This window comes from Myzus persicae, unplaced genomic scaffold (assembly GCF_001856785.1).
Source record: "Myzus persicae strain clone G006 unplaced genomic scaffold, MPER_G0061.0, whole genome shotgun sequence".
NCBI classification, from domain to species: domain Eukaryota; kingdom Metazoa; phylum Arthropoda; class Insecta; order Hemiptera; family Aphididae; genus Myzus; species Myzus persicae.
The window spans coordinates 88,123-114,421 of record NW_019104017.1 but is presented as its reverse complement, the minus strand read 5'-3'; the positions used below and the strand labels follow the sequence as shown (position 1 = coordinate 114,421).

General features: G+C 29.1%; 3 protein-coding genes across 5 annotated transcripts; 2 read left to right on the top strand and 1 right to left on the bottom strand.

Annotated features, from left to right (window-relative positions):
* Positions 1–762: 762 nt before the first annotated feature.
* LOC111037634 (nuclear protein localization protein 4 homolog) lies at positions 763–18,725 on the bottom strand. Its single transcript, XM_022320309.1, has 11 exons — positions 18,711–18,725; positions 18,111–18,191; positions 17,565–17,926; positions 17,349–17,486; positions 17,163–17,286; positions 16,922–17,101; positions 16,674–16,811; positions 16,456–16,603; positions 15,898–16,058; positions 1,142–1,432; positions 763–1,082 (listed from the first exon to the last, which is right to left on the bottom strand). The coding sequence occupies exons 1-11, from the start codon at positions 18,723–18,725 to the stop codon at positions 828–830; spliced, it is 1,893 nt and encodes a 630-aa protein (XP_022176001.1). The 3' UTR covers positions 763–827.
* LOC111037635 lies at positions 9,361–13,522 on the top strand. 2 transcript variants are annotated; one of them, XM_022320311.1, is made up of 4 exons: positions 9,361–10,194; positions 11,241–11,540; positions 11,609–11,758; positions 11,817–13,522. In XM_022320311.1, the coding sequence occupies exons 2-4, from the start codon at positions 11,241–11,243 to the stop codon at positions 12,993–12,995; spliced, it is 1,629 nt and encodes a 542-aa protein (XP_022176003.1). In that variant the 5' UTR covers positions 9,361–10,194; the 3' UTR covers positions 12,996–13,522. The 2 variants fall into 2 exon arrangements, with proteins under 2 accessions (XP_022176003.1, XP_022176002.1); XM_022320310.1 differs by lacking the exon at positions 9,361–10,194 and adding an exon at positions 10,809–11,012.
* Positions 18,725–26,299, top strand: LOC111037633 (rho GTPase-activating protein 44-like). Of its 2 annotated transcripts, none has more exons than XM_022320308.1 (15): positions 18,725–19,388; positions 22,294–22,437; positions 22,518–22,674; positions 22,811–22,884; positions 23,160–23,348; positions 23,623–23,731; positions 23,799–23,949; positions 24,013–24,340; positions 24,429–24,638; positions 24,706–24,785; positions 24,856–25,012; positions 25,138–25,534; positions 25,602–25,722; positions 25,815–25,931; positions 25,990–26,299. In XM_022320308.1, the coding sequence occupies exons 2-15, from the start codon at positions 22,385–22,387 to the stop codon at positions 26,097–26,099; spliced, it is 2,253 nt and encodes a 750-aa protein (XP_022176000.1). In that variant the 5' UTR covers positions 18,725–19,388; positions 22,294–22,384; the 3' UTR covers positions 26,100–26,299. The 2 variants fall into 2 exon arrangements, with proteins under 2 accessions (XP_022176000.1, XP_022175999.1); XM_022320307.1 differs by having other exon boundaries at positions 25,138–25,540; positions 25,990–26,298.

Sequence of the window (26,299 nt, the reverse complement as noted above, 5' to 3'; positions counted from 1 at the left end):
CAACAATTGTGACATATTTTATAAATACATTTAAACAATATATTTTTAAATTTTAAGTATTAAGACTCAATATATTATAATATGCTTAAAATGTTAACAAATTGTACAATAATATTTTCAATAATTATACATTAAATGCAGGATGTGACTGTAAATTGATGTTTTATTTTTCATCAGGAAATAATGTATGAACAAATATATTAAAATATCTAGATTAGGTACATGTTTTTCATATTCAGAGGTACAAAATATTTTAATTGTGAGATGGTCGTTAAAAAAATCTAAATACATTTTACAAGATTTTATAATTATTAACTATATTTTATCGATATTATGTTATAGTTTGTACAAATGCCTTTTGAAATAGACATTTTTAGTATTATTCTATTTCAATAATGATGTTGGATAAAAAAGAAAATCAGGAAAATATTAAACGCAACATTCAATATTGCGTATTGCATAGATTTTAAGAAATTAAGTCGTATTTTTTTTTTTACTTTGGTATAAACTTTATTGTTTTCAATTTTTATATTAAGAAAAATCAATCAAAATAAAATACCAGTACAATAAAGATAAAAATTACTATAAATTTCTATTGAAATTAAAAAACATAATTAAAATTAGAAATTTTTTTTACTTTGGGATAATCCACCAGTTTTCTTTTATACACTTAAATTTTTATGCTCTATACAACAAAACAAAAATTCATTACATAATATTACCTGTGTTATTTAGTTTTTTTTCAATATAATAAACAATGCATAAAAAAATATGTATATATATAATTATATTTACTGTGAATGAGATACACGTTTGTTATAAAACATTTAGTTGATATCCCTTGGCAATCTGCATATATCACATGATTGCCGATCAGAATTATTCATAAAGGTGCAATGAATACATGTCCACGATTCTGTCTGAGCAGATGCAAAACCGTTACCTACATGCCCCGATACAGCAGAGTCGGAAGTATTGCTGATCAATTGCTCGAGTGTTGCCCACACGTCTGACCTAGACCATTCAACCACTGCTTGTTTATCATTAATTTGTATTGCTTCTAACAGAGGAGCCATGGAGTCCTAAAAAAAATATTTTGTTAGACACAAGAATGGTAATAAATATTTAAAAAAAAAATTACTTTCATGGGTAGCATATCCATTGTAGCAATATACAATAGTAAATGAAAATCGGAAATAGACTCGTAGAATTGTGATGGAGTAAATTGTCTTAGGTACTTGCATAATGAATCAAAGTCTTGAAAATGCCCATCAATTAATCTGTTTTCAACAGGGAATTTAGTGATGTCTTTAATTGATGTAAACGTATTCAGTGGAGTTAAGGGTGTTGAAGCTGGTACATCTAGTAACAAATACTCCACAGGTAATGGACGGGCTAATTTAGACACTTCATTGCCATAACTGTCTTTTTCCTAATAAAAGCAAAAAAAAAATAAATTGTTAGGAGAACCATTACATAACATAAAAAAATTAACTTATTTTAAATTATAAATAGATAACATAATAAAGACACAAAAAGGGTTTTTTGATCCTCTGATCGTGATCATGTATTAGAACATTAGGCCCAACCACGTAATAACAACAATAAATAAACACGTACTTTATAGAATGTGAATAATTTCAAAATTTCTTATTTGTAATAATTGATAGTTTTATAAAAAAAATAATAAGATATTATATCTGCAATATTAAATCATAAACAAGATTTTTTATCAATAAATTGAAGAAAAAAAATGTATAAAATAGTTCAATATCATCTGCTGTAGTGATATAATAGATAAACTATAATTAAAAACATGGTTTGGAGATGAAGGTTATGTAATGAAATACTAAAATATACAAATATGTTTTTACTTTATAATTATTTAATATTGGGTTAATGGTGGCTTACAAAATGCTGATAATTACGGAAATTCATAAAGAATTTTGAAAAACAAATGTATGATACCCAAGATGATTATAAATTGTATAAAATAATATGATAGAAAATAATTCTAAAAAATGAAAAATGTACATATTATCTATAATCAAAAATTAATTATATAAAACAGAATTATTAGAGAAAACCTATATCTAAAAAATAAACCTACTGCTATTTTCTGAGTGAGCAGGAAGGTAAAGAGATTAAATTAAAAATATATTACTGTTAATTGTCAATATTAAAATATGTAGTGAAGTATGCGCAGACACTAAAATATGCAATCAAATATGCGTTAAATCCTCGTGTTAAATTAACGATGAAATGTTAATTTTGACATACTAATAATTAACTTTAAAGTTTTAATAAATAACAAAAGCAACGAAACACAAATTTAAAACTGTCATAACATTCGATATCATTTCGAATTTCAAAATAAATCTCTCGATTAGTCCGCCGTAAACCGTAGTCGGTATTAAATAGCAATAAATTAAAACCAAGTATCTCACGTCCACAAAGATTCATAAGAATAAAAATAGTAAACTTATAATATCACTTTGACACTTAGGTAGTGGGTCTTAATATTATAGTATAGTCATTTTTTTAAACTAAATAAGATTTTTTCATTCTCCATCATTTATCAACGTATATTTTTAATTTATGATCAAAAGCTGAAATATTTCCTTAAAAATGTGCATTCATAATTGTATTGGTATATTATATTTCAACTATTTATTGCTGAAGAAGATTGGGGGAGGGGGAAGTCTGGTAACTAATGACAATAAAAAAGGTTATAATAATACGAGTATAATATGTAGTTTATACTGTGTAGATAGCCAGATAGGTAAGATTGTAAGAAGATATAGTAACTATAGAACCTATACTTAAAAGTTAATACTAAACGCGTTAGGTAATATTGTAATAATACTATGATGGTTGATACTAAATTGTTTTTTTTATTAACACTAATATTCAAACTCAAAGGACTGGTACATAGTGCCTACCATAGGCGTAGCGTAATGACTTTATACGTGGGAGGGGGGGGGGGGCTCAACCATTTTTTCTCCTAGTGGTATGGATGACGGTAATCGGGAAAAAAAGTTAGTGAAAATGTACCGAAATACTTTTTCGTGTACAATTGTATTATAGGTACTTCGTATTTTAGTGTGTAATGTATAAAACGCATAAACATATTTATTTGTTATCTATCATAATATCCATCATAACTCGTATCTTTTGATGTTTGATTCTATATTTGGTAAACTAATACTATCAAAAATTACAAGCACCCGACAAAGTCATGATATAGGTAACGAGACTGTTGCCAGTCTGTTGGATTACATCGTATGAGTGCGCAGTTGTTTTCAAATTTTATAATTTCTTACAGTTTAAAAGAAAATTTACATTTAAAAATGAAATTAATTAACTCTAGCAATAACCTCAGGTTGCGTAAATGGGATTTTTGCTCAGATTCCACAAAGAATGCTTTCATTTTATTCGTTAGAGTTGGGGGTGTTCAAAAAACAACTTTATGGAGTGTCCATGTTTTTAAAAAACTGATTTAGACATAACTCACCCAACTTTTATTTCTGTGCATAATGATCATGTACAATGTACATCAAGGGAATGAAAATGTTATTTCTGCGACAAAAATGAAAAACCTAATGATGGAAAAGCTTAACTAACAAGTGATATTAGCTTTTTCAAATTTTCGAGAAAGTGGTATCAAATATTCCCCGAACTCTGAAGTATATACTTGAATTGCCAAGAGAAGAATATCTAAAAAGAACTATAAGAAACTACAAGTCATTTAATGATCCACCTAAACCTACTTGTGGAAATAAAATAATTATTGAAGGTAAATTTTTATTCATTTTTATTTAAAATAAATACATTCCTACTAAAGTATAAAATAATTAAAAACTAAAATTCTGTTCAACGTACATTAACCTATGAGTGATCTCCAGATGATTCTTTTATCGAACAACACTCATTATTTCATAGCTTTTTACATAATTTTATGTAATTAAAAAACACATTTTTCAAAAAAATATATTTTGTACACATATTTGTTTATAATTTACTAGGAGAATATTTGGAATATGGAAATGCAAGATGTTTGCTTTATGTAGAACATAATTGAGTATGCTCTTTTTGCTTTATCTACATTTTTGCTAGTATTTATCATTTTATTAAATTTTATAATTTTATACTTTTTTTATTCATTGACTTTTTCCTAATGTAGGACCTTTTTCCTCGGGACTTTTTTCCACGATTCATCGACGACGCTACCGGAACTTCTTGTTAATTCCAAGGGGACTTGGCCGAATTCTAGGGGGTAGGTCTAGCCCTCTTAGCCCCTCCCCCATTCTACACATATGGTGTCTACATAAATAGATTTAACGTTGGAAAATGATTTGAGGGTATATGTAATCAAAAATGATCATATAATCATGTATACATACAATATATTTATATTTTATAGAAGATAAAGTTGTACAGACAACGATTTGGAAACCAACACCAGGAGGTAGGAATATTTTAAAAGACATTTTCAGCTATTTAAAAGCTTATAATATTATGATGTTTGGGAATTTATAACGCCACATAGCCCACACTAGATTTTTAGAAATCAAAGATTTAATTATTTTACTTCATTGTTTAATTATTTTCATACAACGGATTTTGCATTTTGCCTTCACGGAATTAACCATTTGAATAATTTAATGTTATTATTTGATCGAAATTTATTTCAAAAAACCAGCTATAAAAATAGGTAATAGCGTTGAATACTGTAAGAATGTGGGATGTATGAGTTTTGACAGTTTGGTACAACACCAGGTGTCCACGGAAGTGAATAATGAATATTATACAAGTTTTGTAATCGAAAATATGTGTTTAAATTGAACTCCATATGGCAAATGTCAACAATTCGGTGAATGAGGGTTTACATTTCTCATATGATTACAGATTTTCGAGGAAGGATGTTTTTTTTTTATCAATTATTTTTCAAGTCACCATGATACCTATAATAGAACACCCGGGGGTATGCACCAATAACAACACGTACGTATTGTATGAAAAACGACTGAAGAGTTGAATACTCGAGTCTCGAATGTCAAGCACATAAGAATACAAAGAATCGTAAATTTGTTCCACTCTCATTCTAACGTATCTTGGCCGTTGTTTTTTTCCATACAATGATAAATTCTTCAACAGCATAAACAAGTGCCCAACTTAACCTACAGAAAACTCTCAAAATATGGACGTCGTATAGTGTTAATCCAATGAGATTTTTCAAATTGACGGAACACACATACATCCGTATTCCGTGGGTATACAATTTAAAAAGGTTACTCTCTTGCTGCTATAACAACAATAACCACAACAACTGCGTTCGGAGTGATCGTCACGGACTGGAAGGTTACACTGGTTACACTGGAAGATCACACGGACGACAGACCCAACGAACACTGCACTGTTTTTAGGTTATTGCGTACGAAACAAGGGTGGGCTACGTGCAGGCAGTAGTGTCTGCGAGCGGGCGGCGGCCAAATAATAATAATAACAATATTGTTATAAAAATATAACGTTCGGCGATTCGACCCGGAACCCGAAAGAGGGTGAAATAAAAACGTAACGCTCGGGTGACGTCACTGGCCAAGGTCGGCGGCGGCCGAGGTACCCAACCCCCCGGGCGGTGAATAATAATAATAGAAACAAACGCTCTTACTGGACCAGCCCAAACTGGGGTCGGGTTGCGTCGCGCCGCGTAGCTTGAAAAGCGTGGGAGTGAGTATTTGCGGCGGCGGCGGCGAGCAATTGCAGGAAAGTGAACGACTGTGAAGTGCCTACGACGACGACGACGACGACGACGTGCGCGTGTGCTGCAGTGCAATGGCGGCGGGTGGTAGAGGTTTTAGGGGTCGATCCGATCGACAAGATGGCGGGGGAGCGGGGCGCCGGCAGCTCGAGCGTCGGGGAGGCGGACGGCGTTTGTTATGCCGGGTGGTGGTACATATTTGACCGTGAATTGCGGCCGGCCGAGCCGATGCAGCCATAACAACGCGACACGAAATACCGTAATACCGTATAACACTATAATATAGACTTTGGCAGTTGGTCGGCGTTCCGCTTTCGTAATTTCGTCCCGAAACAACCGTCGTACATGAACTTGGTACATGAATAATTTAACGTCATTAGATGTTAGTACCTATCATATTATTAATATTCTTCGCCGCGTTTAAATATTATAATATTATTAGATTGCAGGAGGGTACATGCAGCCGAGATTTCTTTTGGAGAGGTGTTTAAATTTTATTATTAAATATAACATATGTTCTACATACTTTGCAGACATCTGAATCATAAAGTACATATTTATTTTGCATAAATACAGCCAAGGAGGAGACGGGTGTTTCAACATATAAAACATCCCCTGGCTACGCCACTGTTACATTGCATCATCGGCGTGCACAGGATTTTTTCGCGCGGTGTGCAGAATAATTTTAGTAGGAATAACCCTTCCACGACTATTTTGTGTTTACAATTTGTATAAAAAACTCGTTAAGTAGATAACTGCTCTGCAGTATAGTAGGTGTCGGTCGAGTGCACCTCTTCAATGAGTAAGTCACTGTAATGTATGTGTTAACTTTGAACTCAACAATAAGTCATTGTACATGTACGATTATTACAGTTCTGAACCGAGACTACAACTTGTGTGTAACCCTCGTTACCAAATTATTATTTTTATAATAATGTTAAAATTTAACAATGTTCGTATTTATTTTTTGTTGTTCAAGATTATTTTAAAGATTACTGAGAAATTTCCGACAATAATCCAATATTATCTGGTGTAATTGGGCATTTTGAGTATTTAAGGAACTATTAATTGCACGAAATACTTAAATGTTTTAAGACTTGCAAAAATTATTACTTTTTGCCAAGCCCCATGAAGTTTATATTGAGAGCTTAGAATCTTAACCTGAGTTAATGCCTTAACTCATAAAAATACATAAAATAGAAAAAAATTTAAACTAACAAGTCTAGAAGGTTACAAGTTGACTTTTTCTGAACTTTTTTTTATTAATTTATATATACTGAAGCAACTTCCATACCTTCCTCAAGGGTCGGATTGGAACTTGTTTTAGCCGAAGACACATTAAAACTTATTTGACAAATAATATGACCAACCAGATATTATAGCAGTTATTTCAAACGAAAAAAATCTTAACAGCGTTAGTATTATTAATTATTTACAAAGGTAATAGCCAAAAGATGTGCATTTTTGTTGGACGCAGGACATTGGACCAGTCTATGGTGGATTTAAGAGGGCTGAGGGTTACTGTATCATTTGAAGAAATTTACTTCAACCAATATAAATTTTTTTTCCAGGAAAAACTACATACGTATAATTACCAGGAATGGTATTAATATGTAGATTCTGTGAAAGTGATACACAAGCAAAAGATAGAATATTATGGGGATTGGTGAAGTGGCCCAACTAAGTCCACCCACGTAGGGTCCACACGCCACCCCAATTCACATTTGGTGGAATTTATGTGGCGACAAAATCACATCAATTCGAAATAATATGATTCAATTTTTATTTTTTAGAAACATAAAAATGTATCCCCTCCAAAAAAACAATACTACTTTTATATGACTACAACTCTCATACAATTGTATGAGGTGATGTAAAAATACACAAAATATGTAAAAAGAGTGGTAGGTAGTCCAAATAATATGTATGTTAGTCCTCTAACTTGGCAAATTCTCGATTGTTCCAGGTAGTTCGGATAAAACATAAGTACCATATTATCTTCTTATTATTATAAATTTATATTACACGATTAAATTGTTCACATGAAAATCGAGGTTTTAAAAATCTCAATAAGTAGCACATTGACACAAAGCCATAGTGGTCACAGGTCATACGCCAACCGTATGGACAATATAGCGGAATGAGACAAAATCACCCAAGTACAATAGTACCACACGTCTATGCCAAATACTAATTACACTTGAAACGCGGAATTGCTGCCCGAGAGAGCGAACAATAACTGATAAGTAATAAATCAATCGTCGCGTCGCCATCTCAAACACTTGCCAGTTATTGTCTATTGATGATAATAAGATATTATAAGTTATTTTAATGTTTCTATTCAATAATAACACTTCTTCACTTTACATGTTGATACATATAGCTATCTATATTTCTTATATTTTTATTATCGTTCTTGCGGGTCGAATTCGTTTTCGGGGAATAGCGAGTCGTAGCTGTAGTCGCCAGGAATCCCGGAAAAAAAGACCAAGGAAAAAAAGACCAAGGAAAAAAAGACCAAGAAAAAAAGACCAAGGAAAAAAAGACCAACAGAAAAAAAGACCAAGGAAAAAAAGGACAATTTACAATTTTTGAAAACTACATTTTAAAACCGAGAATAATCATTTTAGTTATTTTGTTGTAATTTTATGATATAAAATATAGTACTGTAACACTGGTAACACTGTAAACAGTTAATGTTGTAAATAAGTCAAAATATAAATAGTAATTAATAATAAAACACATTAAAATAAAATACGCTGTTACACAAAATATAATAAATATAATAAAATATAATAAAAACCTAACCTATACCGTTTACTTGATGGCGTATAAATAATATTATGTAAATTTGTAATGAAGGTAATTTCTCCTTTTATTAAATTTAAATTGTGTATAATATCCAAAAAATATATTATAATGTACATATTAATTATAAAATTACAACAAAATAACTAAAATGATTATTCTCGGTTTTAAAATGTAGTTTTCAAAAATTGTAAATTGTCCTTTTTTTCTTTGGTCTTTTTTTCTTGGTCTTTTTTTCCTTGGTCTTTTTTTCCGATTACCAGTCGCCAGTCGGTGTCAGTTTGAACAGCACGTCAGCGTGTCGTGTATTGCTCGTACTGTCGTATAAAATATGTATGATATTGTTATTTTTATTATGTAACGCAATAAAGAAAAAACAAAGACGGGAAGGCGGACACGATATTTTCGTTTGACCCCCACCACCCACCCGCCAACCAACACCACCCCATCACTTAAAACATAACGACAACAACAACAACCGGTGGCCGGCCGGGCGCGAAGGGGATGGGGGGGGACGTGGGCATTAACGTAAATAGTGTTACGGTAGACCGTGTGTACGTCATGCACTGCCGACATGGTGCGGCGGTGTGAAGGGTAGGAGGAGGGTTCGCCGGGGCGGTTGGAAAACAACAACACGGCGGCGTGGAAAGAAGGAAGGAAAAAAAGACCCGAAACCCGGAGCCGGGCCGCGCCGCGCCGCTAGCGAACTGCGTACTTCCGAAAAACCCGCGCGCGCGGGAGAGGGATCGACACAAACACCGGGCCCGACGCTGCCGCCACCGCCGCCGCGACACCAGTCACCGTCAGTCGTATACGCACCGTCCGAAGCGATCGCCATGCAACACGGCGGCTGCTGTCGTCGATACCGTCGTAGTAGTAGTAGCAGTAGCAGTTGTTGTTGTTGTTGTTGTGGTCGTCGTTATTGTTATTGTCGGTTATCACCGAACGGTACGGCCGCCGACAGTGTCGATATCGTCGTGCTCGATTCGCGTATAGCTGTGCACAGCGGAAAATCAACGATGACGGGCCACCGACAACGACGCCGCCCCGGTTTCACCGCCGCTGCTACGACAACAACAACGGCACCGTCGTCGTCGTCGCGCCAAATAATAATATAAGATTTAATGGCGTAATTGTTACAATCGTAATTCGTAATACATAATCGTTCCGAACGTTGTCGCCGTCTGCCTTCAACGTCCCCCCGCCGTCGCCTTCCCGTCGTTTGTCGTCCGTTCGATCCACAACGAAATACATTATCGAATAATTATTTTTACTCCATTCGCATATTTTGTCGCGCCGCCGTCGTGATAACATTATTATTATTAATATTTTAGACAGTGCGCGCCATCGGTCACATCGTGTTTGCCCGCCGTCGCCATTGATAAGTGCGCGAGGCGTAACTCGTAATTGGTATTTTTACGCGCTCGACGCACGCGGAACGTACTTATCACAACGCACACGAGTTGTTGTTGTTGTTGTTTATTATTATTATTATTATTTTTTTTTTTTTATACACCGTCGTCGTAATATTGTATATTTATTATCTATAATAATAATATACTACACCTACACAAGGCGCTAATCGTTCGGCCGCCCGTTATATTTTGTTTACATTGCACCAAAGTGTAAGTTGATTTCGTGTATTTGCGCACACCGCCATACTTGATATATTTTATTATGCGTATAATAATACTAATAATAATAATAATGTCATGTTTATTAAACAACAGTTGGGGGTTTGACCGGGGCCCCGTCGGTGGACCACTAATAAAAATTATTAAAATTTAAAATAATTTAAAAAAACGCACTTGAACGCCGCGCGTTTAAGATATAAATGTTATTATTATCGATCACCCTTGACCTTCGTCACTCCGAGTACAAAACAATAATACAATATTATACGTCATGCATAATACTATGATATTATTATGTCGTACTTCGTAAGAATTGATAAATGAGATGCATTATTCGGTCGAAAGTTTTTAAAAAAATCTTTTTATTGTAATCTACATTATAAATTTCAAGGTTAAAAATTATCGTACATAAAATATACTTTTTATTTATTAAGCTATTCAAATCTTCAATTATACTTAAAAATAAATACGATTTCTGACAATAAACTCAACATACTTGTTTTTTATAAATTAAAAAAATAATTTTCAACAATTATCCATATTTGACATATTAACTATTTTTATTATTTAATAATAATAAAATAATTAATATTTAATCATAATAGAATAACAGTACGTATCTAATATAGCATCACTTAAAAAAATTTAATTATTAATTTGAGTTTATAAAATTGAGTTGTTTTAATTTAATAAATTGATCCATACAATCATCTTGCATAGTTGTATTAAGTACAAGGCATTTTACTATGGTATTAAATAACCTAACCTAACCTTACCAGTCACCTATGAGCATATTACATCAAATTATGGTACAAATAGAATTTTTATTTTTAGTAATACAATAATAATAGTTATAGAAGAATAACAAATAAAATAAAATAATTTGATGTATCGTGTATGCATATTTTACATTTTTTTCCCAATTACTTAAATATGCATTATTCAAGTGGTACAGATAGTTTTAATCAACCAATATTCCTAATTTATTTTTTTATTCTATTGTACTGAATACAGATATAATTATCCATTGTTTATAGATGATGGATACGAAAAAAGATTTTGAATTTGAAGAACTTATCATATGTGGCTGTTGCAAGCAGAAATTTAATGAAACAGAATTTGTGCCAAAGGAACTTAGTTGTAAACATTGTTTTTGTTTGCAATGTGTTAAGACTACTATGCTCAAAGGTTTGGAAGTGTATTGCATAAACTGTTGGAAGCGTACTGAATTAGATGAGCAATCTCCAGAGACTCTGCGAACACAAAAGTCTATTCTCAGTCTAATTAGACATCTTGCAAATGTAAAAGTCAATAAATCTGTTGATAAAGAACGAAAGGTTTGTTATTAATATTGATTTTAAAAATGTTGATGGTTAAAAATATTTTGGTACTTTTTTGATTTTAGGGAGAAAATTGTCATACACATGGAATGCCATTTTCATTTTGGTGTTACAATTGCCAACAGTTGTTATGTCGAGCGTGTGGAACTCAATCTGATCATATTGGACATTCCATAAAATCAAATAATGATGCACGTGACCATCTAATCAGTGAAGTAAGTATTATTTGGTATTTAAATTGTATTCTTAATTATAATTGTTTTTATATTATAGGTTCAAGTTGAAACTATAGCTATTGCTAAACTGATGAGTGAAATTCAAAATTTATTTGGACACAAACGCCAATTTCTCTTGAGGGTTCTAGATGCCTGTAACACGCTAAAAACTCAAATTGAACTAGAGTTAAATAGTGGTTGGACTCAAAATACAAATGATTTACTGCAGACCAATGAAACTTTGAATAGTATAAAACCAACAAATTTGCGTACAGATGATTTATATGATTTACAATTATATTTAAATCGGCTAGAACAAGTGAAGCAGAAAGTACAAAATAAATACTCTGAACAATTTGCACATGGCCAATTAGAAGATATCATATCTTCTACTAACTTGTTAGATTTTGGTATGATCAAACAATCGTTGTCTTCATTACAGTCCATGGCTTTAGAATCATATAAGTCTGCAGATTTAGCAAATCCAAACACCCATATTTTTTTCTTGGCTAACTATTGTACTGCACAGTTGTTTACAAGATATGTACTACCCAAACATGTCACTCAACTTGTAAATGGATCAGAGTTTGCAAAAAATTCTCCTGGAAATTCGTCCACCACTCAATATACAACGTCTCTATCCTCAATATCATCAAATGAACCAGTACTGATAACGTCTCAAAACAGTCCACCACCAGCTATTTTGAATAATGTACCTTCAATTCGTAATGTTAATACTTATCCTATGTTTTACTTCAATATTGAAGTAAATGGGACATCATTTGGTCGTTTAGTCATTGAAACTCGTCCAGATGTAGCGCCAAAAATGTCAAAGAATTTTGAAGTATTAACTGTTGGTGATACAAATGGTTGTTCATATAAAGGCTGCTCAATATTTCAATGTTGGGATGGAGAATCTGTGATTACTGGTGATTTTGAATTAAACAATGGTCGTGGTGGCAAATCTATATATGACGAAAGTTACTTCATGCCCGATGATACTAAGTTTCCTGCAGTTCGAGGAGCTGTAGGAATGCGCCGCACTCAAAAACGTCATGATAATATGGGTATGGTTGGATCACAATTTCGTATTATTCTACAAGAGATGCGTGGGTTCACAGCAATCTTTGGACATGTGGTAGATGGTATTGATCTCGTTGAAAAAATGGCCTCGTTTGGAGATCAAACTGGCAAACCGTCCAAGACATTTGTCATATCTAGTTGTGGTAAAGTTTAACATAACCCTCTTTTTAATGTTAATTTAAACTAAATAATCGATCGAGTAGTTTATAGAAGCAAGTGAACGTTTATGTGTATTTTTGTAATCCATTATCGGAGGTTTCGATAAATTTATTTTGGAATCCAAAACGTGTATTAGTTTTAAATAATAACAATAATTATATCCCATATATATTAAAATTTATCAAATAATATAATGGCGGTTTTTAAATTTAAGTTGCGCACAGTGAATTATTCATGTTATTATTTTTCAAATTGTGTACCATAATATCTTAACTGTATTTCTTTCCTGACAGATATGCATAAGTTATATACCTGTTTAAAATTTAAAGTTCAGAATAATATAACATTATATAGTGTTTGAATACAAACATTGGTTTTCAACTTCAATTACAATGTTATTATATTTTACTGTATATAGATCAATTAAAGTTGGTCTAATTATTGTTAAAGTTGAGGTAAAAAAAAATAAGTATTTACATTTATAATTTGAAGAAAAAAGACAATTACACAAATTTTTCGATACCAGGAATAGATTATTTTATAATTTAATGTATTCCAAAAGTAAATGTTTTTCAATGTATACTCAACGTTCATATTATTTTTTGATTTTACCCAGACATGATTTTGTTTTTGAAAATGTTTTATTCATCACAAGATAAGTTTGTTTTATTTTATTATACCAAACAATTGTAAACAATATTATAAGTAAACTGAGTTATATAATATAAATGTATACATTATAATATGTTGATGAGTAAGGTTATATTATTAATCGGTACGATAAATTATGACATATTCATACATGAATAATTGTAAATTATTTCGGAGTGTTTGTCATGAACTCATGAATAATAAATATATTTTCAATGGGATTTATTATTTTGTATTTGACAGTTAAAAATCTTTATTAATAATATTTATAGGGGATCTTTCATCTCAATTCAGAGAGTATAAAAAAATATAGTTCTACAAATTGTAGTTATTTGATTTTTAATAATTGTAGAATATCCTATAAGCAGAATTAAATTATATGCTATGTCTCAGATCAAATAATAAGTATCCAAAAAATGTTATCATTTAAATATGTTAAGTGAAAATGATATCAAAAACTGCACATTTAATATTTTAACTCATATCCAAGAGATTTAAAAAGTATTTGTAGCAATAATTAATTCAAAAAATGTAAGCAACAGGAATCGGTTGGATGGATTGCCATAGTATATAAAGCCAAATTATTATATTTTCAAAACTGATAACAAAATAATTTACATTATTTTATTAAAATTAGGTAAACCATAGAATCATGAAATGTTCTTAAAATATTAATAATTTAATTATTATATGATCAAGACATTCTTGATAATCTTTATATAAGATTTTGCACAGTATTATTTAGCAATTGCTACAATTTGGGTGCACTGTCGCCATAACTAAGAACTGTTGATAGATTTGTTAATGTACTTAGGATTTAAAAACTCCTTTAAATTAGGTAGCTTAAAATTTAAATACATTTTTTTTGATTTTGGGGTGGAGGGATTTCACCATTGGATAGGCAACATGACATATTTTTTTATTGCAGTGAGCTATTAATTACCATCAATAAACCCTAATAATAATTCCTACAGATAAATGCTAGTTATTCATTATTATATCAATTTTAAAATTTGAACAGTTCTAAATTATTCAATATCATATTCAAAACATAAACAATTTTTAAATCAAAACAGAGTATTGTATTTAACAGGTCTTACTCTCATGTGTTGTCTCTGCCATGCAAAAGTGTAACATATAGTACAGCAAACTTGCTTATTATTGAAATTTAAGAGAAGAATATAATGTAGTAATATATTTATTTTAAAGTTATATGAGTTTGAAAAAAATGAACTATTTAAGCACTTCTTATGTTAAAATGAAAATTTGAAAATAAATTGCTTGAGCACAATATATATTCTCATCTAAAAATTTGGTAATATATATTGTTTATAATATTAATTATAAATAAACTATAATAAGAATTTGTGTACGTAGGTGTGCAACGTTATATGTGTAGATGTGCTTATGTTTGTAAGATAAACAACACATGCAGGAACAACTTTTTAGCAATATTATTGTTTAATAAAATATCAATAAATCTACTTAGTTATTTATTGAACCAATGTGCTGTATAGAAAGGTATAGCTGTTTTATTTGGTCTAAAATCCTTGTGTTGCTTACATACAATTACAAAAATACACAATTTATCCCATGCTTTGCATCTTGCCTCCTAGGTCACCGAATCTTATGTCATGTGACTACTTCTTTTAAAGATATGTTAAAGAAACTGTGTACATATTACCGTTACTATCAACCACAGAGAAGGTAAAATAATTCACGGAGTCAATTACAATGGATAATATGATGGAGCAAGCATGGGATGAATTTGATTTTATATTACATGTTGTTTGTGTGGTGAAGGGAACCCGCATCGAACAGATAGGTATGAATCTACCAGAAACTAAATAACATAGTATTATTGTATTTAATGTATCAATGATCATTCTAAACCAAAGAACTTAAAATATAAAACCATTGAAAATCATATTGAATACCCTTGTATATTTATTTCCTAATAGTTAAAAAAATATTATGTGTAGTGTGATATATAAAATATAAATACAATTTGATACTTGATTTTTATGAAATTCAAGCTTAGAAATTAATTTACAAATAATACTTTTTAAGAATTTAGTTATTAATATTGTAAGTTTCCGTTTTCTAAAAAAATACTGATTTCATAATATAAATTCTAGTATACTAACATGTTTTTCTAGTTTAACAATGAACTAATGTTTTTAATAGTAAATATTCTAATTAAAATAATTGGTTTAAAAAAATATATAGAACTTTATTATACATACCTTATAGTAGACGTCAGGCACATATTGTTTGTCCGAAGATTCACGAACAAACCCCAATTCGGGTACATCCTTGGTTGGTACCAAACAGTCATCTTTAACTAAAGCCATACACTGATTAGATACACTATAGCCTTCCATGTGCACTTGGCATTTTTCATCCCCTATAAACCACAAACAAATTAAGTAAAAGTAATAAATGAAAATTAAAAGGCATGCATACAAAATTATCATAAATATAAAAGCTGCCAAAACTACATAAACAACTTATAAAATGAATATTTCAATTGTTAGAAATTATAAAAATAATGTCACCAACTATCAATTTAATTTTAAATTAGGCAATAAAAATACTGTATGGAAATATTTATAATAAATACTAAAGTAAAATTGTGTATTTTCAGATTATATATTAATATGACCAATTCTATAATCATAAAATAATTGAATTGCAATTTTTTATACTTTATATGCATAGTACGTACATAAAAAAACAGAGTCGAAATAGCATTTTACATTTCACAACTGGATTCTTATAAGTTATTAATTTTATGAACATACCCGTAACACAGACAGTGACAAATTTTGAACCAAAATATCCATTGGATGCATAACGGCAAGGATTTGGATGTAAATTTTGGAAGTATCCAGCCATTATACATTCTTGAGCAGATAGAAAATGACTTTTTATGTTTCTAACATATTTTACCTAAGTTATTTAAAAAAAAATAGGTATACAATTATAATTATAGTAATAAATATATAATAAATAATCATACAGTTCCATTTTGCATGTCTTCAGTCAAAAGATCAGTAAAAATCCAACCAACCGACGTAAGCCCTAAGCATCTAGCCAATTCATTAACTATATCTTGTTTTTCATCAGGCAATAATTTAACATGATCTCTTGAACTTTCCTGAAACATTAATACTTATCAGTTAGTTGTATTATTACTTGAACACCAAAAAAATTCAATAAAAAAATAGGTAGGTATTTAATTCTTATTTTGAACATGAATAGATTTACTTGAGGTGGTTCATAAATTGCTGCAACTACAGCTCTTATACCAAGTGGTATATCAGGATGTATCTCATATCGCCCATACAAAAATCCGATACGTTGATGTCCTGTAATCCTCCAATAATTCAAAAAACGTTCTACCAACTCTGAGTTTTCGAACATAACGTTGTCAACATGCCTATAGGTCTGCCAAAAACATATAAGTTATATAAATCAATAAAATACCTCATCTACCTATTTTATTTACCTGTCTGTTTAACGTAATGGCTGATGGTTGACATTTTGAACATATACCTTTTGGCCATGGTAAATGTCCTGTACAGCCTTCTTTTATCCGACAGCTTATATTTTCTAACAGTAAAAATTTTCCTCTAAAAGAAATTTAATTTAATTGAATCATTTGAGTAATTTAAAAAAAAAATAGTTAAATTACTTTGCCACTCCAGCAGTCATTTTTCTAAGGTATGAATGAAAAGATAAATGCTTCATATTTTGTGTTTTTAAATATTCCTCATCGTATGGTTCTAAAGGTGAACAATGGACACAACATCCATTATCTCCATGACGGCAACTAAAAGTATATCGCATTATTATTAAGTTTATTAAATAGTAATATGAACAGTTAAAAATGAATGATATTATTATTTACTATTTTTTATCTTTGAGACGTTTAATTTTTCCATCTAATTTCCATAGTTGTTTATCCACTTCATCTTCTTCTACTTGACTTGTTGATCCTGAACTTTTCTTTCCATTTGATGGCAGTGATGTAGTGGATCCTGGCGTGGACACTACTGAAGAAGAACGACTTCCATTAGCAGAACCTGCACTTGATGGGCCAGGAATTGCCCATATATTATCTGGATCTAATGGACACATGTATATCTTATCTCCATGTTTCAGATTTAAGCTGTTCAAGTATACACTTCTAGATGATTTAATTTCGTTTTTACGATTTCGATCATTAAATAAAGTGAAACCATAATTTGAAAGAGAAAATGCATTGTACACCTGTAAAAATTTTGAAAATAATATTAGAATATTTTTCTGAAATAGTGCTGAATTCACAATTGAAGTTTCATTAAAAATGTATTATTCACTAGGTATTATGATATATATAATTTCTCTATTTTAAAAATATAAAGTTTAAATCTTATAAAAAAAGATGAATATGTTAATAGGTATACTTCATTACTTTTTCAAATAAATTATAACTTGATTCCGTAGGTGAAACTTGTACTCTTTTTGTTCCATCTGGAGATTCTACACGTAATACCTGAAAAATGTTTAATTTTCAAATAAATATGTATTTATAAAATAATTGTTTAAGAGTAAGTCTAAGGTTATTTAGCAACTTAAATGTCCAATTATGTAATACACAATTAAAAAACAATAGTTATAAAACAATTTATTAAGAAACAAAAGGATTAAATCATCTGTATACTGGAACAAATAATGAATAACTAGGCTATACTTTTAAATTGTTATAGGTAGTTGTCATTAAATCAAATTTCAGTAAAAATAATAATATGCAACAGAAAGGTGAAAAATTGAATACTAAAGTGTATTCAAGTATAATGTAAATAAAATAAAAATTAGACAATATTTGATGTACCGGAAGTTTAAATTATCAATAGACAATTGTCTGATTGGCATTTAAAAAGAAAATATTTAAAAACAAGTTAAACACTCAATGACACAGCACCTTTATATAAAAAAAGTATAATATTGTACTTTGTATGTAATAACAATAGAAAAATGTAACTCGATGATACTTAGCCATTTAGATACTCACTATTTGTCCTGCCATTTCTCTGCAGCATTTATTATTTAACACAAAAATACTAAATTATATCGTCTTCACTATAAAATGATGTGTTGAAGTTCAAAATCCGTAATACAAAACGAAAATTCTTATTTCTTTTTAGAAACAAGGGAAAATTCAAAGAAAAATTTCGATATCAGAAGTGTTATCGATTCTACCAACTAACGATTACGTGTACAGTGCAGGGTCTAAAAATCGAAATTAAGTTAAACTTATTCGATTATTTTTGACATCAATTCATAAATGGTTTTTAATAGTTTAGATAGCATTTTATTATGTCGATATCACGCGAATTCGTAATTAGAGATGTCCTTTTTATTTTGTCGTATTAGCCAATAAGCAATATTCGTCTGCCATAATAATTGTACCTAAATTGTTAAAATAAAGTCTTCTATTGTACTAAAAAATGAGTATGCACTATGCGGTAACAAAATAAAACAATCGGTTAGTTATCTCTGTTGGTAGCGCTGTATAAATGTTGACATTTTCCTTCACCAATTTTTAAAGTTTTTTCCTTATCTAGTTGTAGAAAAATTGAATTTTTCATTTTTTCCTTTAAATGAGTAAAAACGTTTCCGTTTCATGCTGTGGTTGTCCTTCTCGAAGTTCGGTGGTCGGAGGATAACGTCGGGCCGCTAGCACTGTAGCGTAAGTTATTAAGTTCAGCTTTTTTGATTTTATCTCAGTACAATGAATGTATAAGTAATTTGTCTACAATCCATGTACATTTTTAGTTTTATTTTAAAATATTGTTTAATATGGAATAATTGTGAAATCTAAAAACTCCAGTACAAAGTAACACTTACTAATGTGGTACAACTTGGTCAAATGTTTTTATTAAGTTAAACCTGATACATGCTTTTATTCTAATATACAGCTTACAACTCACTTATTGGTTAAAGCTAATTCAAAACAAATTTTTATATTTTTTTGCACACGATAATCTCTCGTTTTATAAATTCTGGTTTTTAATACCCAATAAATATTATTCATAATTATAGAAAGTTAAAAGTGAAAACCAGAAATCATTTACCTATTAATAGTTGCATTGGTAAACTTTGGCACACATTGGTAAAATCAAACTATTTCAGCTAAGAATGTATACCAATGTATTTAACAGCATTCTATCAAAAGAATTTGGATATTAATCAATTGTTCAGAGACATTATATTGTTTTTATCAGAATTTAATTAGGAACTTAACCTAACTTTTGAGTTGTAAAGTAACTAAAAAAGAATTAATGATTGTAAAAGAAGTACATTTTTTCTCATTGCTATACACAAGAATAAAAAATTGTTTTTTAATTCAATAAAATATATTTATGGTTTCAATTAGTTGACTTATTTAAATAATATGAACTAATCTAAGAATTCTTTAATATTTTAGTTTTAATAATCTTAATGATTTATACTTAGTTGTATATGCCAAATTGTAACTATGTCAATTAACACAAATGTTTATTGTTATTGATAAATTTTTATCTTTTATTACAATAAAACAATATTTATAAAAAAATGTTAATTTATTTTAAAGTTGCTTATGACTTTCTGATTTAAGAATTAAAGAATTTTTATACCATTATTTTTATGTACAAAATGTACATAATATGAATTCAAAATATACCAACATTGGGTTGCATGAAAAATTGAAAAATTAATGAATTTAATGGTTCAGTAAAATGTAACGGACCACTAAATCATATTTAAGAGACCATTAGCTCACTATTGATTCAATAAATGTTTAGTGATTGTTCATGTAACCCTGCTTAAGTAAGGGATATTTTATTATGCATGTTACAATTATATTTTTTTTTTTTAACAAATGGATGTATGACCTCATTAAATGACATATTAGTTAAACAATAATCAGTTATTTTTATTTTTTATGAGGTATACTTCATAAAAAAAATAGAAAATAATGGTAATTTTAAAATTTACTGTCAACTAATGATTTTAATGGGTTTTTTTTCATATTATTATAGGTATGTGGTTATGATTTATTAAAAACCATTAAATTCCAATAATGAATATTTAGATTTAGTATAAAGTAGTCGGACTACTTAAATTTTACATGCCTACAAAATGTAATCAATATTCTTGTTATTGTTGTTGTTTATAATTTATTTTTCTTAGAAAGCAAATGTTTAATGATATTCTGAATTCTTTAGGCATTAAAAGTATGAGAAATTGTAAAATACTAAATAAAACATTTATAATAATAATAAACATTTATTGAATATTATACAACTACCTAACCTACAACTATAAATATATATATTTATATTCAGTACTTGGGTTTCAATTATAATTTATAGGTTATCTTTAAAGCTAATTTTGCTTGCAATTATTTGATAGCTTGTTTAAAATCTTCATGCTATTCTTTATTGCTGTAGGTAATAGGTATGTGTGTATTATATACTAATTATTAAGATAGTAAATGCACATCTGAGTGCTATTACCCATACTGTCCTGATTAACATTGTTTTTATTTAATATAATTTAATGGAGAGTTATATTTAATTCAATAAGATAAAAATTAATGTAAATCTGTTAAATCTTTCTATACATTTCATTATTTTTAGAAATGACTCACTGTAGGTAGATCTATATAATATTATTCACAATATGAATTTACTTTCACTTTTATTTAAACTTCAATGTTGTGAATTTTTCAATTAGTTAATTTTAAATAAAGTACATCCTATATCATTTCAACATTTTAAAGCTAATTAACTGTATAATAATTCTTAGAATAAATTTAATTTAATTTGTATTAAAATTTAATAATAGTGTTAGGTTCGTCTAAGATATTGACTAATTGTATCTGTTGTAATTTTGTTGTATTTAACTTTAATTGTATGCTGCGACACAGCCAACGTGTTTGCTTGGCCTACCCATATTTTATTTAAAAATAACTTTTTTGAATGGTGTTGTCTAATAAATTTTGGCTATACCTATGGGTTTTCTTGCCTCTTCGTGAGCATATTTTTCACAATACTTATAGGATACTATCATTGTTTGTTGAGTGATTTCACTGTATTATATGATAATATATCATAGAACATAATATTGCAGTATACTGAATACTTAATAATACTATTATTAGTTATTACTATACACTATGGAGCTCACAGTATATTCCGTTTATAATTTGTCTGTACCTATTGAATAAGTTAAACAAATAATCAAAGGCCTTAATAATGTTATCTCATTAGTATCCTTTAATTCCTGAGTATATAACTCTGACTGTACAATCATAGTTTATTATTATTATATACATTAATTTAGTGTCAATAGTTAAAATTATGTTTTTATACAAATAACAGTGTTTTAAGACTTATTGAATTTATTAACATATTAAGTATTTATCTAAATTGTACAATCGTTTCAAATAATAGGAATACCAATTTCAATATTTAAACATTTCTAATCTCATCTTTTTCAAACAATTTTCTAATCTAATTGATGTCAATATTTACTTAATTTTTATAACTGTGTGCATCTACCAGTTGTGACTACAACTATTTAATAAAATAATTATTTTTGGTTTTTAGGTTTTACAATAATTATTCATTTTATGACAATAATATGATATGATTATTTAAGTAGCTTTTACTATTTAATTTTTATCCAAGCATAGCGAAGATGAAAAGGCAGTTTTTTAAAGTTAAGCAATTCGCTGACCAGACATTTTCTAGGTATGATGAATTAAATTTTTTTAATGTTATAATTATAAACTTACAAATATTCAAATAATATTTTTATTCAATTTTTTTAGGTCTGGTAAAACTGAAGCTCTTTCTGATACATTACAAACAGCAGAAAAACGAGTAGAATTTATAAAAAATGCTTGTCAAAATACTACAAAAAAACTATTAGCCACATTAATATCACCTGGGCTTGGCCATGACGCTCCTGCACGTGAAAAACGACTTGTAAGTAACTAATATATTTTTTCTTATACATCATTATTAAATAATATAATATGATATAATATTATATTATATTATATTATATTATATTATATTTTATTACATCATAATATTCAATAATTCATTTTTAATGTTTCAGAAAAAAATGCCTGATTATTTGTTAGCTATGGCAATGCTTGATAATGGTTCTATTGAAGAAGATAATTTATTAAGGTAAAATATTGTTAACTGCATACTTTTATAGTTTGCGTTAAAGCTACTGATACATAAACAAACAATAATGAATCAGAGAAATCCCTATTTACTACTCAGTAAAAGAATCAAGTTTTTTATTATGGTGAAATAAAATTATAATTACCTTTAGATTTACTAATTAAAACCCATGATTTGTTTATGTGTAGTGGTTTGATTTAATTTGTCTCAAACTTTAATTATATATTTTTTTAAATTTAAATTTAAGGTTATTTTAAATGATTATTATTTTTTAGACAAGTATTAGTGGAATGTAGCAAAGTACAAATATGTTTAGCTAATGCAGGTGTAGATTATGAATCACGTATTGAACAAACAGTGCTTAGTAAACTACAACAAATTCTTGATGTAGATGTGCCAAATATTATAAAGCAAAAACGATTGCTTACTAAATTGGTGCTTGATATGGATTTAGCTCGAGCAAAGTAATATTTGTTTTTATATTTAATAGTAAAACTAAATTATATATTTTTGATAACTACTCAAATATATAGACCTATTGCCTTATTTTCTTTGATGTCCATATTTTTGTTTTAATATTTCAATTTAATACGTAATTATTTAACAAACTTAATAAATAATAGGTATCAAATGGTATCATAATTGAGTTTTATATTAATGAATAATGAATATTATATTTTTGATTTTACACTTAGTATTGTAAATTAAAATTATTATTTGTATTTTATTTTTAAAAAGATACCAAGGAGTCTTAAAAAACTCAAATTCTGGAAGTTCTCATACAAATAAAGTAGATGCAGTTAAAGAAGAATTAGAAGATATAGAATTGAAAGTCGAACAATGCAAAGTATGTGTATAAAATAATCAATAATAGTTATTCATTTAAAAAAAAAATTTTTTTTATTTACATTAAGGACTCTTTAGCATCCGAAATATTTCAATTAATTTCACGAGAAGCAGAACTTTCATCTGTTCTTATGGAATTAATAAAACATCAACGTTCTTACCACCAAACTGCATTAGCTGTTTTGGATGAAATAGTTCCTGAATTAGAAACTGTTATTGGTATGTTCTTTAATCCTTTAATATTTTAAATATTGACTAACATATTTTATGCATTTTTTGCAGATAGTAACCCATCAAAGCCAGTTTTTGGTCAAAAACTTGAAGACCATTTAAGAGTTACAAGTAGACGAATAGCCTATCCGATTGAACTGTGTATTTGTGCTTTATTGGAAATGAGTGTGGAAGAAGAAGGATTGTTTCGAATTGCAGCTGGTGCTTCTAAAGTACGGTGCATGAAACTCAGATTAGATTCTAATTGTCTAGATTTAGAATCAGCAGTTGAATACAGGGATCCTCATATAATTGCTGGAGTTTTAAAATCTTATTTGAGACAGTTACCCGAACCTCTATTAACTCATCATTTGTATGAAGAATGGATGGCTGCAGCTAAGTATGTATTTTGATTTCATTTATTAACTACCTAATATTATTTGTTATTATTATTGATAATTCTATAATGTATTATTATTATTTATTAGGCTACAAACTAGTGAAAGTAGACTTCAGGCAATTTTAAATGTTGTTCAAAAGTTACCTCAATCTAATTTATATAACTTACGATATATAATAAAATTTTTGGCCTTATTGACCAAACATCAAGATGTAAATAAAATGAGCCCACAAAATTTAGCTATAGTTATTGCACCTAACCTTTTATGGACACCTGAAGATAAAAGTGATAATATAGGGTAAGAATTCATGTGTATTGAATTTTATATTGCTTATATTCCTTTTTTTTTTTGTTTGTTGGACTAGGTTAAATATGAACGCAGCTGCATGTCATAATATCATTGTGGACTGTCTAATTTCCCATTCAGATTGGATTTTTCCTGGGGGTAAAAATAAAATATTTGATAGTAATCAGTACATTTTTATTATTAAATAATGAAAAAATTTTATTTTCAGAAGAAGAATTTTATGTCACATTAAAGGCGTTGGACGTAAATGATTTTAATGGACATAAAAGATCAAGTAGTGGCGATACACATTTGATATATACAAATGATACTTTTGACACAAATTTGAAACGAAGTAGATCTAGTACTAATATTACTGATATCAGGTATTTAATGTTTTTGTGTTTATTCTATATATGTGTGTTTTATTTAATTTTTTTAAAACTATCAAAACAACATTTATTAAACCATTTAAATTAATTAATGAAGTATACAATTTGATTATATTTAGCCCTCCATCAGAGAGCCCTAAACCGCACACAAGAGGACGTAAAAGTAAACCTGCTCCAGTCCCACCATCACCGACAATTAAGGCCAACAACATATTTGAAAGTCCTTCAGTCACTATAAAAGACCATGATAAAGCAAACTGTGATAAACCTCCGCCTGGTTCCTTAGTGAAACCTAGTCAAACTACCGAATCTCCTAGAGAAAAGTTACCAGCTGCTGATACAGGTTCTTTGAAACGCCCTGTTAAGCCTGCAGTTGCTCCACGCACAATACTTGAAACGTCTGATGATACAGTTTTCCGCAAACCTGCTATACCTGAACGACCAGCATCCTTACAAAGACCATTAAGTTCTTCATTTAGGAGTCTTAGAATATTAACAGATGTTTCTAATGATAAAGTAGATGTAATAATAATTTAATTTCACTATGCATGCTTCAATATTGAATCATTTTTTATAATTATAGGTGGATCAAGGGCCTATGTTGGAAAGAGCACACCTGTACACTGTGTCTAAACAACAAGTTTCGTTGATACAAGTTGGTGATCAATGTGACGATAAAGAAATTAATCAAAATCAACACACTGGTTAGTATGAATTTATTATTATTGTATTTAATTTTACTTTTAAGATAAATATTTTCAAAATACTTACGGGGATATTTATTACTCAATTTCAGATAATATAATGGATGCTTATTGTACAAACCAAGAGAGTCCAAATGATGACAATGGTGGGCATAATATAAGTCCAAATTTTTCTAGTCACAGTCATATACCATCAGACATCCAATCTGGTTAGCATATTAACAATTATTAAATTATGTTTTAATTATGAGATGAAATTCATTTTAGGACAATCACCAGCATCAAAAACACCAACAAGAACTCAGCGACCCATACCTCCACCACCTCCGCCACCAGTTTTATCTACAAAAAAAGAACCCGAAAGTACAGATTTATAGCGTTAGAAAAAAAGTGATAGAAAGTTAAAATTTGTTTTTATTTCATTATTAATACATTGACCAAAGAAACAGAAAAAGGTTTTTTGAGCTCAATTTCACTGACGAAAGAAGCATTTAATAATTTCTATTTTGTGACCTTAGCCTACCATTATTTATTTATTTATTTATTTATTAATTAATTAATTAATTTTTATTTTTTG